The 16,483-nt window shown below is 40.6% G+C and overlaps 1 protein-coding gene across 4 annotated transcripts in view; it reads left to right on the forward strand.

The window, feature by feature from the left end:
• The window catches only part of HAPLN1 (hyaluronan and proteoglycan link protein 1), a 77,274-nt gene that overhangs the window by 28,502 nt on the left and 32,289 nt on the right, over window positions 1–16,483 (forward strand). For 2 of the 4 annotated variants that reach the window (XM_082724691.1, XM_082724688.1), the window contains exon 2: window positions 14,330–14,452. In XM_082724691.1, the coding sequence (XP_082580817.1) occupies window positions 14,356–14,452 (97 nt within the window). In that variant the 5' untranslated portion in view covers window positions 14,330–14,355. Of the gene's footprint in view, window positions 1–13,483; window positions 13,736–14,163; window positions 14,453–16,483 lie in introns of those variants that run through there. The other 2 variants (XM_082724690.1, XM_082724689.1) reach the window with 2 other exon arrangements.

The following is a 16,483-nucleotide window of genomic DNA, read 5'->3' on the forward strand; positions in this document are numbered from 1 at the left end:
TAGAGGAGATGAGGCATTTCAGATGAGCAGCAAACATGCAAATTTGCTCATGGCAGACTAGGTTGGGGCAGACTGGAAAGGATCAGATCAATCTAGTTAATTCTGACTCTCCCTTGTATCAGCTATGCTTAAAATGGCAGAGATGCCAATCTCCTTTATTCCTTCATTGTACACTCACTGAAAACTCACTAGATGCTAGGAGTATCTTTATAAAATATCATAACTCATAAAAGATGGTTTTTTTTTTAAGATTTTATTTATTTGACAGAGAGAGAGATCACAAGTAGGCAGAGAGGGAGGCAAAAAGAGAGAGGAGGAAGCAGGCTCCCTGCTGAGCAGAGAGCCCGATACAGGACTCCATCCCAGGACCCTGAGATCATGACCCCAGCCGAAGGCAGCGGCTTAACACACTTGGCCACCCAGGCGCCCCAAAAAAATGGTTCTCATCCTCAGTCAGTATAAACTTTGGTAACATCAGCATGGAATCACTTTGAGGTTTTCATTAATCATTTGAAAATTATATAAGGGTTTCCTTCATTCGTGTGAAATGTGATGATTTGTTCAAGAGGTAAGTTGTGTGTATTTGTGCATCATATGTCAAATATCTAGAGGGCTACAGCATAGGGTTGTACAGGTTGCATACTGTACAACACCTGAGGTTACCGCTCACTCTGCAGTGCCCGGTGCAAAACCAATTTCCAGAGCTCCTAGTGGGTCCCAGAGCATATCGTGGTACATAGTTTCTACCCTTTTGGAGCCTGTATTCCAGTAGTTATGTACCCACACCAGGGCTTGGATTCTGCTCTTGAATCCCATACAATATTCCTAGAACTACTTTAAACTAGCTGGCAGTCTTGATAGAGCCCAAAATGAAAATGTACTAAATTTTTGGTGTGTTCTGTGATTACACTGATGCTGAACATACAGCAATATCTTTTTAATCTGGCATTTCTGAAGAGTAAGTGAAAGTCCAAAATTAAAAGTGAGCCTGATATATTTTGAAATTTTTACATTTTACCTTTGTAAAACATTGGCCGCCTTCCTTACTAAATAGAGTATACATGACACGATTAAGACAATCCTTCTTTGTAATGGGCTCTCACAGTTCTATTTTTAGGGTATTATTTTGAGATACGTAAAGATAAGATAAACAACTGGTGGTGGTGGTGCTGAAGCATTGTTTAAGAGACGTGCTGGCATCAGAAAAAGTGCAAACGAGCGAGACGCGCAAGGCCTTCTGGTCCCTGGCCTGGCTGCCTGTCTAACCCGGCCCCAGCTTTCCACGTCATCATCGTGAGTCTCCTCCTCTTTCGCAGTCACGTGGAGCTGTGTGCCCCTGCACAGCAGCGCAGGGCCTCCCTAGCTCATTTCCTTGGTACCTACTATCCTAATAGACAGCAGTATCTGTTGCCCTCTTCTCTATCTCCTTGTCTGAGCCATCATCTCCTCTGTAAAACCATTCCCGTCCCCTCCCAGGCTGGGCGAGGTGCCTGCCAAGGCTGCTGCAATGCACGGCCTCGGAGGGTACCATTCGCACGGCGTCCTGGGGAGACCCTTCCCCTTCTCCAGTGGTCTCCTGGGTAGGTCTCCATGCACTTAGCATTCCGCTCTGTTCAATCCTTCGCAGCCACCCTGAGGGGTGACCGCTTTGGGATCTGAAGCCTTAGTTCCACTTATCAGTGGATAATTACTTGAATTATGATTAAATGTGGTACAGGACGTAATTCCGGGGCCCTTAAGCTGCATAACGCTGGGTTTTCCCTCCCAGAAGCGGCTCAGATTGTTCACTTATTTAGCCTATCTGGGGCGGGTTTTTCTTTGTTGTGATTTCTGTCATTTCTCCCGTTTCCAGGGACTGTGGCTGCTGGCAGCCTTTTTAGGTGTCCATTAGCACAAAGGGACACTCCTCCTTCTGCTCTTCCATGCTGCCGTGTTTCCCTGCCCCCTTCTCCTCCCATCCTCCCCCCCTCCTCCTACCCCTCTCTTTCCTCTTTTTCTCTCTCTCACCCAGTTCCCCATGCCCCTCTTGCTCCTCCAGGGCTTTATTCTCTCCTTTTCTCTTCTGATTGCTTCTCAGCAGTAGGGGCTTTTGCCCTTCAAACCACTGCTTACAAAAAGCTCGCATATTTTTTTAGAAGCCAGTCTCTGAATCAGCCAGTGACATTTTATTTCCCATGACCTTCCTATCTTTAGTGGTTCTCTTGGTATACGCTACAAATTATTATCACTACACATTATATTTAGGTGTGCAGTTATTACCAATCTCTGACTGCAGTGTCTGAGAGCTGTGTGTGAGAGCTATATGTACGGTTTTCGGATAGCAGTTTCTTTTTTGAAGAGTCCTGCAATGCAACCATTTCTCTTGCTTTCTAGGTACTATACTCTCAGGATTACATTTCATCACCTAGGTATAAAAACATCTGCGTACCTGCTAAAGTTCATAAGGTGAAAGAGAATATTCAAAGGTCATTACTACACAAATCATCCTCAACTCTACCTTGCTCAGCAGTGATGAAAATTTGGATCTTTTATGTTCATGGAATAATCATTGCTTTCTATGAAAATTATGGAAGAAAAGGTAGTTTTTATGGTTGCTCCTTTCCTTTGAACTTTGACAGAACCCAACCAGGAGCAATGGTACCTCTACACTGCTCTCAGTAGTATGGACTTGAGACTCTCTTGAAAATTTACAAAGCCACGGTCACATTTGAATGGAAAAGACTTTGGCGGACTTAGTGTTGGTAACTCTAGTGGTGGGAAATTGGATCCTGATTGAAAGGAAGGGTTTGGGGGAAGGGTGGGGATGGTAACTTATGGTGTTCAAGGATTGGAAAACCTTTGAGATTTAGGTGTACATACTTTCTCTACTTCTTGTAAGAATACTGCCCATATTTTTAGGTTTTGTACATGTAGATGGTTATTTGGTTTTGAGTGAAAGACAAACCTAACACTTATATATCTCAAAAGTATTAAATGGCATTATTATTTATAAAAGAAAGTTACAAATTATGTAGATATCTTTGGATCTAGAGTAGTCATTTCTAAGTGACTAAGTAAATCAGAGGTTCAGTGCCTATAAAGAAGGTTGATTAAATGGTATTAGTTGTTTTCAGAATAAACAAATAGCTCAGCTAAAGAAGATGTAAATGAGGATTACTTCGTTTTAAAAGCTTATAAAACACTTTGAAATATCACTGTAACTTAAAAACCTACAAAGGTGAATTCTTGGGCTGTAACTCACTTCATAAAACCAATTTTGAAATTTAATTTAATGAGCTTAGCTGTTGATATCTGCCAAATTAATTGGAGAGTATTATATTTTCCTTCTTTGTGCTGTGTAGACACAGCCTTTTGGACTAGAACAGGCTTTGTTACTCATAAGCCAAGGAACTGAATTCTGATGAGGATCATGCTTTGACGTAGGATGTGAACCAATCGTAAATTTGCTTCAGGGTCTTGGAAGAGACCTTAAAAGTGGCAGCCAAAAGAGGTGGAGATTGCACCAAGCCCAGAAGAGACAGAAGTTTCTGCTGCTAACAAACATTAATGGATTTTTTTGTTTTTATCATGACTTAGTAGAACCAAATACCTCAGTAAATCATCGATCATAAAACTGTTCCTTGCATTCATTAAAAAAAATCAGGATTGACATGTTTAAAATCTTTCTACACCTTCTCAGAGTCTGATCACCGTATAAAATGTATGTGAGTTGCCTGATTCTTATTGTTTGTCAACTGGTTTAGAATTACATGGGGGTCCAGTGGTGAGTTTAGAGTTGGATTTTGTGTTATGTAGAAAGCTTGTTACTGCTGCATCTGTGATGCCACCAAAGCTGTTTTGTAGATGATTTGCGGTTGTATTTTTAGATCCAGTGTTAACATAATGTTTACCTGGGAGCTGTTGGGATTTTGAACTTTTAAAGAAATGCTAAAATTGTGAATTAAAGTCTTAAAATATTGTTTTGCTAACTCAATTAGAAATACTTTCAAAAACAGTTTAAAGTGATGTTATGAAGTTTTTTACTCAAACCCTACTTCTAAATATTTTATTTAAAAACCTTTGCTTCAAATTATAATGCCTGTAGAGGTTTGCATTCATTTAGTTGAAGGCGTGTGTGCGCTCAACTCTAAACTCATTTTTACATAACCCACATTTAAAAGCAGTCCTCTCACTTGTCAATTTTGTTCGTATTTGCACATTAAAATATAAAGAAAAGAGTTATTTTCCATTTTAGAATGATGTTGATGAGTAATTTTTAAAAAATAGAAATTTTATTTTATTTGCGATAGTTTGTTTTGGGATTTGTTATTTGTTAGGGAAAGAATGAGTTAACAACCTAAGCTCTTAATATTCATATACATATATTTTTTCATTCTGTTATAGTGTTTCAGAAAAACCTTTTTACTATACATTTTGGTTGAAGGGGGCCTTTCAGTCTCTTTTAAATATATGTGCTTAAGTTCTATTTGAATTGCAATTCACTAGGGAATTCGTCTACCTTTGCAGAGTTCTTAATTTAGTGCCAAATTCCTTGTTCAGTGTTCAGAAATCATTTATTATTACTGATAATGACAATAAGTCATTTGACTTTATACATTAAGAAAAAATATTTTGAAGATTAATTTTATATTACTTAATATAATGCTTTGTTGTTGACACTACTGAGATTTTTGATCATGGATCAAAGAATAAATTATAAAATAAGGAAATAAGGTTTTTCTTACACAAGTAGGCCAAGCAAGAATAATCTTTAGAACACGCTTATTCACTTTTAGAGGAAACTTTCTTCCCCCAGAATGATGCTAGTATACACACACACACGCTTTATTGCTGGTTTGGGAGGAAATTACTCTAGGCCAGAAGAAATGAAGAAAATTTTAGTGAAACTTTTATTTTAGTGAAACTTTTATTTTAGTCAAAATTACTTCTACCGTATGGACTTACTAGTCCCACAATTCCGTCATTGTTACAACGCCAACACACTGTGGCAGCACTGAGCATGTTAAAATATAAAGAAACTGAGAACCTGAGAAGTGGCCACATTGATAATTTCTATTCTGACTGATTTAATTATCTTTTAAGAATTTTTCATGACGTGGCTTGATTTTTTTTAACCATTTTCTTTATGTGTAATGATAGAAAATGAATATTTTCTTCTGTATTCCATGAAGGATGCACTTATAAGAGGATAGCAGTATAATATTCATGTTGATGATAGTACAATTTATAATGTTCTAGGGTAAAACTATGGTTTTCAGGGCAGCAAAAAGTAGGATACATTCTCCAAAGATAAATAGAAGGGAAGAAGTTGATTTTCTCTTAATATTACTGTTATCATCAAAATGCATTTATTGCTGATACATTAACAACGTGTTTATCGACTTCCCCTACTAACAACTATCCAGTTAAGAAATACCCTGTTAATTGTAACACCCTGTTAATGGTAGAAGCCAGGTTCCTGCCCAACCCTGAAAATGTAGAATTCTCACGTAACTGAAAAGTTTTTTGAGTAAATGGTAAGAAGCCCTGCAGATAGTGTCTAGACAGAGCTGCCAGAAACACACCAAACTACTGGAGGGATTTCTACTACGCTCAAGAACTTTGAACATATATCTTCTCATCCACCTATTGTACCAGTTTTTGTCTCCAACATATTGTGAATTACCCACTAGAGTTCACATATACTGAGAGCAAGTCTATGATATCCTGAGTGACTAGGGAGGAGAGTCTTACTGACCGCCCAGGTAAACGCACAGGGAAAGAGACATTTTTGGTATGTAATGTCAGAATGTAATGTAATGTAATGTAATGTCTGCGTACACCCGCCCTCTCATGTATGATGTGGCTACATGCAAAAGTCACTAAGAACACGCAATGACAAGAAAGCCCTCTTTTACTAGAATTACAACTTACATTCTTTCCTTCCTGTCATAGGAGTGAATTTTGACAACTACCTGTCCAGTGGTATTATCCCCTTTTAAGAGATTCCTGGCTGAAGAGGACACACCACAAAATTGGAGAGGCCTAGTTGACTCTGCTTACTGTTTTCATAGTAGAAAAACAAGTCAAATAAGATGGAAAATAAGTATATAATACTATCTTCCTTATACCTAGAAATGCATCCCCCACCTCGACGTGAGCTGGGATAGAGAACACAATTCTAAGCGAAGGTATTGCAAACAAATAAATTTTGAGTGACAAGTTCGCAACTTCTAAGCATCACTTTAAGGTTAGGGTTTTAGACAGTTTGCAGTCTAGAAGGGTCAGAATCCTGCTATATGTACTCCATTCATTATTCATCCAGCAATGCCAGACTGTTCCTTGGAAACAAGGAAAGGCCCTACACTTGTTAATATGTGTACGCACTGCTTCCCCCCCCACACCCCAGGTGTTCAACAAAAGTTTGCAGAATTGAACACTATAGGGAACACCAAACACAAGTCATACTTTTATTCATATACACCTTTTTTCAATTTGTTTTGGAAAACTTATAAACTAAACCACTGCAGAATCCTTTCATAAAACTGGTTTGGGGGAATTCTAACTCTCATCTCAGGAATTATTTAATGCAGGTGTGGTTGGATTAATGAACAAACGCACTGTAATTAAATGAAGGGATGCTGAGTTTCTCCCTAACTCCATCAATATTCTCTGAGAGAGAGAAAAAGAGAGAGCTGGCAAAGAATAGCCAGCCAAAAACAGTAAGTGAATTGAATTGCTATTTCAACAAGCATTACTGAATATTATCCCTTTAAAATTCATGAATTTATTTGCCTAGAAGGACAGTCCTAAAATGCAATATGAGTAGAATAGAGGGTCTGAACACTTTGGTAAGAAAAAAATCACATAATAACAATAGTAACTAATGAACTAATGTGTACGAGACACTGACATTTGTCATGGACTATTCCAACTGATAGCTAAAAACACATGACCCAAAAGCAGCCGAATGACTTCTGTCAGAATCACACAACTAGAAAAAAGCAAGCCAGGACTGAAATGAAATTCTCTCCTTCCTCCCTTACACAAACTCCTTATCTCCCCATCTGCCTAGGAGAGCTCCAATGCACATGCTACTGGTTTTCCATCTAGCTAGAAATAGTTCTCCTGTTCCCTCTCTGCCCTGGTTTAGATGATAAATCATATGATTGTGTCAAATATCAACTAATGTGATTGTTATGCCCCAATAATGGGTCCGTGATTAAAGGAGCGAGACTGATATAAAGCAAAGGTCAAGCAAAGCTTTATTTCATGCCAAGCATCAAGAATCTAACCAAACGTTCGGGGACACACCTCTTATGAGAGAGGGCGACCCTTCTCTGTTTCACAGACTAGCTATTAAAGGGAAAGGCCATTCGGTCAGGCCTGGCCACGCACAGGTGGCCAATGAGATTGTAACACACACAGGAAACTCCACAGTGATGCCAGGTGACCAACTGAATTACAATTTACCCTAGTAGTCATTTGACCCAGCCTATCACCTTGGTTGGGATTGGCGGCCAAAAGGCTCCCAAAGGGCAGGGCACATACTCCTTGGTAACCGGAGAGACAGTATGCATCCCCTCCACTGATGAGATGTCTCCACCTGGCCTGACCCCCCCACTCCCCACCCTCCCACCCCCCACCCCCCCACTGATGAGATGTCTCCACCTGGCCTGACCCCCCTACCCCAATCCCCCCACCCCCCATCCCCCACCCCCACACTGATGAGATGTCTCCACCTGGCCTGACCCCCCCCCACCCCCTCACTCCCCCCCCCCCCCCCCCCGTGTATCCGTGTATCTGGGTTTTGTTACCTGGAGCTGGTTTCCAGACTTGTTTTTAAGTGAATCCCCTGGGGGAAGGGGAGGAGGGACAGTTTAACTTTAATGAAAGCCTCTTGCTAAATAGGCCCTTACAGTGATAAGTATTATAAAACATAAGAAGAGAAAAGTGGAGAGAAAAATGGAGAGGTTGGGTAAGAGTCTTATGTAATGAATGGAGAAAGGGCGAGAAGCAAGAAAAGATAAAACGATGGAAAATTCAGAGGGAAAACAGAAAGAAAGTAGGTGATTCCAAAACACGGAAGAAGAAAAGAAAAAGAAATAACTCATAATTTTTAAGATGCAGATTATTCTGAGAGTCATGAGGATCCTAGAAAACAAAAGGTTGACCACGACCAGATTAGAAAGGGCCTATGGCTGGCCATCTCCTGTAGGGCATCATAAATGCTCTACAGCTTCTTCAGTAGCTGGTGCTTTCACAGAACAACGGAAAGAACAGGGGGAAATGCTGTGTTCGCCTTAAGTTTGCATAGACTCACTCCTGAGGGGAGTCCTATCACTGGACAAAGATTTTTTTTTTTCTAGTTATGGCTTCTCTCTGGAGCACTGGGTATGTTCCAAGCAGTTCTGCATTACCCCCGTGTGCTTAGGTAAAGAACCAATTGTCCCTCCACACCCTGAAGGATTCAAATGCATCCTTAGTCTGAATTCTTCAGCTATTATTTGGGTCAGAGGTGTGACCTCCGGATTGATAGGTGACTCATAGCCAAAAACAAAGCCAACAACAGCAGAGCCCCTGAGGAGCCAGCACAAGGCTGTCTCTTAATTTAAAAAAAAAAAAAAAAATGCTAAACATGAAAAAAATACCAGAAAAAAAAAAGAAAGAAAAAATACAGTCTGAGCAGCCTATAATTTTTAATTCCATCAAATAAAGGCCATTCTAACTGGAAAAAAAAGTTAAAAGAAGTTACTTCACAAAAACGCCACACTTTTTAATGAATTAATGTAACCTAGTGAAGAAATGCACTTCAGCAGTCACTTCTCCTCTTTCTTTTGTATTTTTGTTTTCATTGCACCACACCACTGACCAATTTTTAAGAAACACTGATCATGAACCCTCTTCCACCTCTAACTAGATCAGACTTAAAAGATACCAAGGAGGAAATAATTCAGTCTATTTCAAAGTTAATTCTGTTAACTGAGATTCTTACTCAATTTTGAGCAACCTCTGCATTGATTCTTATAATTTTTTTTAAAGATTTTACTTATTTATTTGACAGACAGAGATTACAAGCAGGCAGAGAGTCAGGCAGAGAGAGGGGAAGAAGCAGGCTCCCCGCTGAGCAGAGAGCGGGCTCGATCCCAGGACTCTGAGATCGTGACCTGAGCCGAAGGCATCTGCTTAACCCACTGAGCCACCCAGGCATCCCTGATTCTTATAATTTTTAAACTACATTTCAAGTGCTAAGTTGAAAAATGGTTTCATTCATTCTGTCCTCAGTGGAGGAAAAAAAGTAACTCTCACCATCCTCCATATAATAATAGGGGTAACTCTTGAAACAGTGTTAAACTCTCCTCAGTCTTGGCTGCTTTAGTCCTTACATCTGTTTTTCTCCCAGGTCCAGATTTCCATTCATTCTTCCTCTTGGCCCAGGGAGGTCCTGGGTCCTGGGCACACAGTGAGGAAAGCATTCACATGTCTCTTGCAAATGGCACTGTAATAAGTGCTACTACTTATAACCCAGTGAGAGAGGCATGAGGGTCAGCATTCTGACTTGGGTGAACTGTAAGAGATCTGACAGAATCAGCTAGGACAGCCAAAGGCGATCCTCAGGGCACACGGGACACTCCATGAATGGCGCTGGGAAGCGCAGACTCTGCGGTCAGACTGCCTAGATCCCCAGGACCTTGCTTTACATGCTTGGAATGCCACCATACTGACTCTATTTCCAGAATTATAAAATGTGTATAATAACATACTTCTTTGGGGCACCTGGGTGGCTCGGTCAGCTGGGGCATCGCCTTTAGCTCCAGTTATGACCCCAGGGTCCAGGGATGGAGTCCCACATCTGGTTCCCTGCTCAGTGGGGAGTCTGCTTCTCCCTCTGCCCCTCCCCCGGCTCGTGCTCTCCCCCCCTCAAATAAATAAATAAAATCTTTTTAAAAAAATAATATACTTCTTGGGGCACCTGGGTGGCTCAGTGGGTTAATGCCTCTGCCTTCAGCTCAGGTCATGATTCCAGGGTCCTGGGATAGAGCCCCGCATCAGGCTCTCTGCTCAGCAGGGAGCCTACTTCCCCCCCAACCTCTGCCCACTTCTCTGCCTACTTGTGATCTGTCAAATAAATAAATAAAACCTTAAAAAAAAAATAACATACTTCTTCAATTGGGTTGTTTTGAGAAATAGTAATTAAATGGGTGATGCTCCCAGGGCAGTGCCTAGCCATGTAGAAGCTGTTCAGGAAATATATGGCATAGCTCTCACGGTACAGAAAATAGCACACATGCCTTCTGCTTGGCTTAGTTCCCCATTACCTAAAACAGTAATGTTATTATTCTTATTTTCTCATTGACGTATAGTTGACAGACATTACATTAGTTTCAGGTTTACAATATGACTGGACAAGTCTACATGTTACCTTGTGCTCACAAGTGTTGCCACCATCTTAATACTAATTGTAACACAGTAGTGTTTAAGGAATAGCAATTGGCCACTTTGCCATTAGACTGTTGGTATGAGCATATCTTTGTTTCTATCAAACTATTAGACTTCTATGTTGGCCCCAGTATCTTGCTTCTAAAGAGTGGTTTCATTATGGCCAAAGCAGAAATGTAAAATTACAGTCCTATCATAGGTCTTTGACCAAGAACACGGCCATTTCCACGTGAACTGCTCGTGACCCTGGCTGTGCCCTCAGGCGGCAAGGCTCCGGAGGCTGGCAGAAGGGACCATCTGCATCTGAGTTGCAGTTCAACAAAGCACTAGTTCAAGGCTGGTAGTAATTGGTAGTATGAAAGTCCCCCAAATTCCCCAGATTTTTACTCGAATCAAAAAATAAAAAATTTTTACCTAACGTAGATGGATACACAGAGAAAATGTTGTTACAAAATGCAAATAAACAGGACTCCATTCATTCGCTCCCATGCCCACCCGCAAAGCCTGAGGCATCCCTCACTGAGGCCCAGCGCGCAGACCGCGGGCACAGCCCTTGTCCTCGAACCTCCATCCAGGTGCAGTACCTCTGTTGTCCTGCTGTTTGCTTAAACAATGAAGATTGTGTCCCCAGGGTTTGTTTGTCTAGTCTTACCTCTTTTGGTAAGACAGTTGCTCCCCTGCCAGGGTAGCAAAGATAACTCCGTCTCTCATGTCATGGGTACCTGAGTGCTAGGCAGGGTGCTAGGAAGTGCAAACCGACATGCATCTCTATTCTAATCACAAATCACTGAAAGTGTGCAATATGCTTTTTTTTTTAAAGATTTTATTTATTTATTTGATAGTGATCAGAAGTGGGCAGAGAGGCAGGCAGAGAGAGGGGGTAATCAGGCTCCCTTCCTAGCAGAGAGCCCGTTGTGGGGCTCGATCCCAGGAATCCGAGTTCATGACCTGGGCTGAAGACAGAGGCTTAACCCCTGAGCCACCCAGGTGCCCCTGCAATATGCTTTTTAAACTGAGGATGATGATGATGGGGTGTGTGTGCCTTTGTGTGCACATCTGAGCTACCAAGGCAGTGTTCATGGCACCTGATGGTATTATAGATGAGTAGAAATGAGGCAGGGCACAGTCATGTTAAAGAAAATACCATCTCCCTTCTCCCATGTTAAGTCTTGGGGCAAAAAATGTATATTCACCTATAACACATGTTACGGTTTTAAGACCATAGTAGGTTCAAGTTAAAGAGCCTAAATAAACAAGGCAATTAAACAAAGAACACATTAAGCTTCACTTTCAGAAAAGTCAATGTAACTTAAAGTAGGTGTTGCTTTTGTTTGAAAGCGAACACAAACTTTACTACTTACTAGGTATGTGACCTTCAGCAAGGTAACTGTATCAGGAAATATGGAAGTTTGGGTCTCACGGTCTCAAGGATTGCATGAGCCATCATAGGTACCATGCTTATCATAGCACTGGCAAATTGACTTTCAATTAAAAGGAACCGCTGTTAGAATTATTATTTAGCACCCCCCACACCACCTGGGATATTTGCAATTAAAAACCGACCCTTGGACAGTTAATACATTAATTCAAAGGGATGAACCCTTGGTGATACCACTTTTTATACTATATATGGCATGGGGGCACCTGGGTGGCTCAGTGTGTTAAAGACTCTGCCTTTTCAGCTCAGGTCATGAGCTCAGGGTCCTGGGATCGAGCCCTGCATCAGGCTCTCTGCTCAGCGGGGAGCCTGCTTCCCACCCCCAACCCCCACCCCTGCCTGCCTCTCTGCCTACTTGTGATCTTTGTCTATCAAATAAATAAAATCTTAAAAAAAAATACTACATATGGTATGGAATTAAAGGAGATACATAAATTTGTGAATAATATATTTTGAGTAAAAGTGAATAAAAATCAGGATGACTGTAGTGGTAGGATGCACAAGTCTAAAAGTGGGCGTGTGTGTATGCATGTATATGTAAATTATTTGTATGCAAATTATGCTGTAAATGACCACACAAATGGTAAAATTAACATAGCAACGTCTCCACCTCCGTTCTTCCGATCCCTCACTTAGAATTTCTCCTTTCTTTAACTGCTGAAATCGTATGCTTTCCTCACACTCTCTTCCACATTTCCCTTTCCTTCGATTCCCGCGACAAGCAGAGAGTGCCATACCCACACCTCTTGCTCCGGTTCGCCCATTGCTTTCTGTTTGTGTATATAATTGCCCCAATTACACCCCAAATTCCAGAAGATCACCTTTATTATGTTTATTCACCCAAAGTGTAATTCTGAGCTAAAAACTGGTCATATTTGTAAGTAATATTTCTATGGACAAACATCTATAACTTCAAAAAAAAATCATTTCCCAAAAGCCTCCGAAGGAACAAGCAAGTGAACTTTACAACATAAGATTAGCAAGTCAGGTAGGATTTTGAAAGGGACACTCTCAGTTTCCCAGAAAAGTGAGTTTCTTAATTTGCTCATCTACCATGTTCTTTCTGTGACATAAGGAAGAGGGAAAAAAAGGAGTAAAGTGAACATGAACGACTGAAGCCATAGGCATCCCAACGATGCCAAGTTTTAGTGGGGAGAATGCAGGGAGGTGCCTCTGTCCCCCAAGAGACAGGGGACGCCGGTGACTCGTGTTATCATCGGGCTCCCGAGTCCAGGCGGGCCTGCAAGGACCTCCAGGAACAGACTCAGAGCTCTTTAATAAGTATTCCAGAGAGTCAGGCTTTCCTGGAAAAAACAAATTAGTGTGAGAAGCCAGTACTGTGCAATTTCAGTTTTAAAAATAGCCAAGTGTTGTTAAGGCTGCTATGTGCATGAGAGAAAAAGAAAGCCCTTGTTAATATTTGCCTCAGCTTTCACGGTAAAGCAGAGGAGCGACCCTGAGATTCTTGCCTGACAAATACGGCCAAGGTCATGGGGTTCCCATCACTTGGAGTCCTTCAGATGACAAAATTTGGGGGGAGCATGTCTCCTTTTCTCAAATTGGTCTTGCCATAAAGGACTGCCAAACGAGGGCTCTGCCTCTTTGACTCAGGACTGGAGCTATCTATGCTTTGCTGTCCGGTTCTGGTCTTCATCTGCCTCATTCCCCTGGAGGCTGGCAGGGATGTTCTCTGCAGCCAGCCGTGCCTCCGCCGGCTGCAGAGACCCTACCAGGCGCTCAAAGTTGGTGCGTCAGCATTTTAGGTAAAAATGAATGAAAAATCAATCAGGATGACTGCAGTGGTAGCATGCACGACTCTAACCTAGTTGGTCCCTCATTTTCAACTCTTCACCATCGACCCAAGTCAGGTTTAAGATGGTAAGTGAATCTCGAATAAATGTGCTGCTTTTGCTTCACACCAGGGATTTTTTTTTTTTTGTCTTCTTTTTTTCTATTCAGAACAAGCAAATCTAACCTGCTTAGGAAGCCACATGTAAAATGAATGAGGATGTCAACTTCCAAGCAAATATTATTTGCCCCAGTTTAAGATTCAGTTCCTAATTAGACTGGGGATTACTCCTATATACATATATCAAATGATTGTTTTGTTAAGTAATACTTCCAATTCAGAGATTTAAATATTTTCAAAGTCCTTCTGTATCATTGCCATATCTTTTTGTAACCAACTATAATTCTTCATACCAGAACAATACTGATGTAAATTTCTAGATTTAGAATTCTGCAAAGATAGAGTTAAACACGATTTGGACTCTGGCTACATAAGGGAAACTGGAATTGTTCAAAGCTGCAGTCTTCAGCTCCCAAAGACAGCTACAGTAACTTTCTGAACAGATTGGGTTAAATATTTTTACAGACCCATTCTCTGATGATAAGGCGGTAATAAGAAGTGCAGTGCAACACTCCAAAGGGTTCTAAATCTCACAAGCCTCTTTGTATGTGATGCTCTCGCAGTGAAGAAGATTCCCTGGGTTATAAAGATGAAGAGGCTACTTCTTCTGGTGCTGATTTCAATCTGCTGGGCTGATCATTCAGACAACTACACTCTAGATCATGACAGAGTGATTCACATCCAAGGTAAGAAAACACATGTTCTCTTATGAAAGTCAAATTAATTGCAAGTTCCTTGGAGTTGGGATGCTTGGTTGGGGCTTCTGAATTTTAGTTCTGCTGCATTGACTTTTTTCTTTTCCTTTCTGTTAATTGGTGAACTCGCTCTCCGCGGGCGTTTGAGTGCCGTTGCATTTCAGTAGGGCTAAGAATTGAGGACGATCAAAGTGGAATGGCTTAAGAACGTCCAGCGGCAGGGGGTCGATGCCATTGTTGAAGGCTTTTTAGTACAGTGGCTGTCTTCTAAGTAGAATGCAGGGCATAAAGTTTATTTAAATGTAAGCAAGAGCGGGGAGACAGAGGAAGTGAAACTTAGGATGTAGGGTCATTTCTGTGAGAGTAATCATTAAGAAACACAGTGTGAAAATGAAAGACAGACAAGCTAAGGTTCAGGAGAGTAACTCACCTTGTGACCATCTCCTCTGGTAAAGCTTCCGTTTCCCACGGACCAATATATTGCTTCTGCATATTTCTGTCCAGCTCAGCTGAATCCTAAGGCTGAGAGCTGTAGCAAGATTGGAGACTGCATGCAGTACAATGCAGCTGTTTCCTCAGTCCCGCTTCAGATGAGGGACATCCTGCATTAGGAAAGCTGAGAGACTTATGCAATGAGAGTTTTAAAGGAGCTGCAGCATCTCTCTTTGCCCTTGGATGCTGAATAATTAAAATAAAAATTATTATAGACCTGAACAGCTTAAACATATGATGATATTAATTTTAGATGAACTCGGTTTGGGGACAAGAGGCATTATAAGTTTGCCAAGAGACATAAAACATGAAGTTACATCTTCAAGGTCAAAAGCATAGTCCCAGAAAACTGTCATCCCCTGTTGGAAAGTATGGTTTGTGAAGGTCAAATGATAGTGTAAGTCTTACTAGAAGTATTTCCGTGCGTATATGACAACTACACAAATAGGATTCTGAATTTGACAGTGTCTAGCTATTTTAGACATCTCTCTTTCAGTTCTCTTTGCTTCCCACAGCTTTAAGGTTTTCCAGTGTTGGACCGTGGAAAGGAATTATATAATCACAAATTTTACTATGCAAGCTGCTGACTCAGCTATTTCTTTAACGTGTGTAGTAGAATCAAAGCTGTCTCCCAAAGGCTGTACGGCACTTATACACAGAGATTTCTTGAGGAAGGAGAACATCCTTGAACATCTAATCACAGAATTCAATTCAGCCAAAATAGTAATAACTCATCATTAACAGTAGCAGTGTTAAGTAATTATTAAATTTGTTACATTATTAACTATGTAGAAAACATTTAGTCCAAATTGCACCCAAAGTATGAAAATATTATTTTTACAATACTCCTGAGGAGGCTATAAGTCAGACTCAAGTTTTTTTAGCAATGAAAACTTTTGTTGCTCCAGCCTTTCCAACCCCATATGCTCTGCTGAAATTTAGTGCAAAGGAATTTTTGACACAAGTGATCAGAATTATCCAGATCATTTGCATACAATACCCTTTTTTTTTAAAGTGACTGGATACTCCACTTCATTTTAATTGTAAATTCATATTCTTAGAAAGTTACTCACAGCTTTCAAGTAATAAAACTACAAAGCCTATACTTTGTTTGGGGAAGTTGATACTGAGATGTGACTTGAGACATGATCCTAAGTCTGGAATTTATTTTAAAATTTCTCTAAATACCCATCATTGTTATTTTATTTAATAAAACGTTTTCTTTTTCCTTTATGATTGCACTCAGATTGAACTTTCTTTTTCTTCAGTCCTTCAGAGAAACGCCTCCAAGTGGTCTGCCATAATTTCAGTTGTCTTTTACAACACAAAAGTAAACCATAGAGCACAGTAGATAATCATTGAAGCAGATGACCTTTACTACTTGCGGAAATCCTTTATGATTTTCTCACATTTAAAACTGTTATTTTTCAAACTTGGCCCAGAAGGAATTTAAGGGAGCTGAAATCCTCCTAAAATTTGATATGAACTTTACAGTCAGCAGATTAAATTAGTAATCTAAATCTCAAATTC

This window comes from Mustela nivalis, assembly GCF_964662115.1.
Source record: "Mustela nivalis genome assembly, chromosome: 3".
Classification (NCBI taxonomy): Eukaryota; Metazoa; Chordata; class Mammalia; order Carnivora; family Mustelidae; genus Mustela; species Mustela nivalis.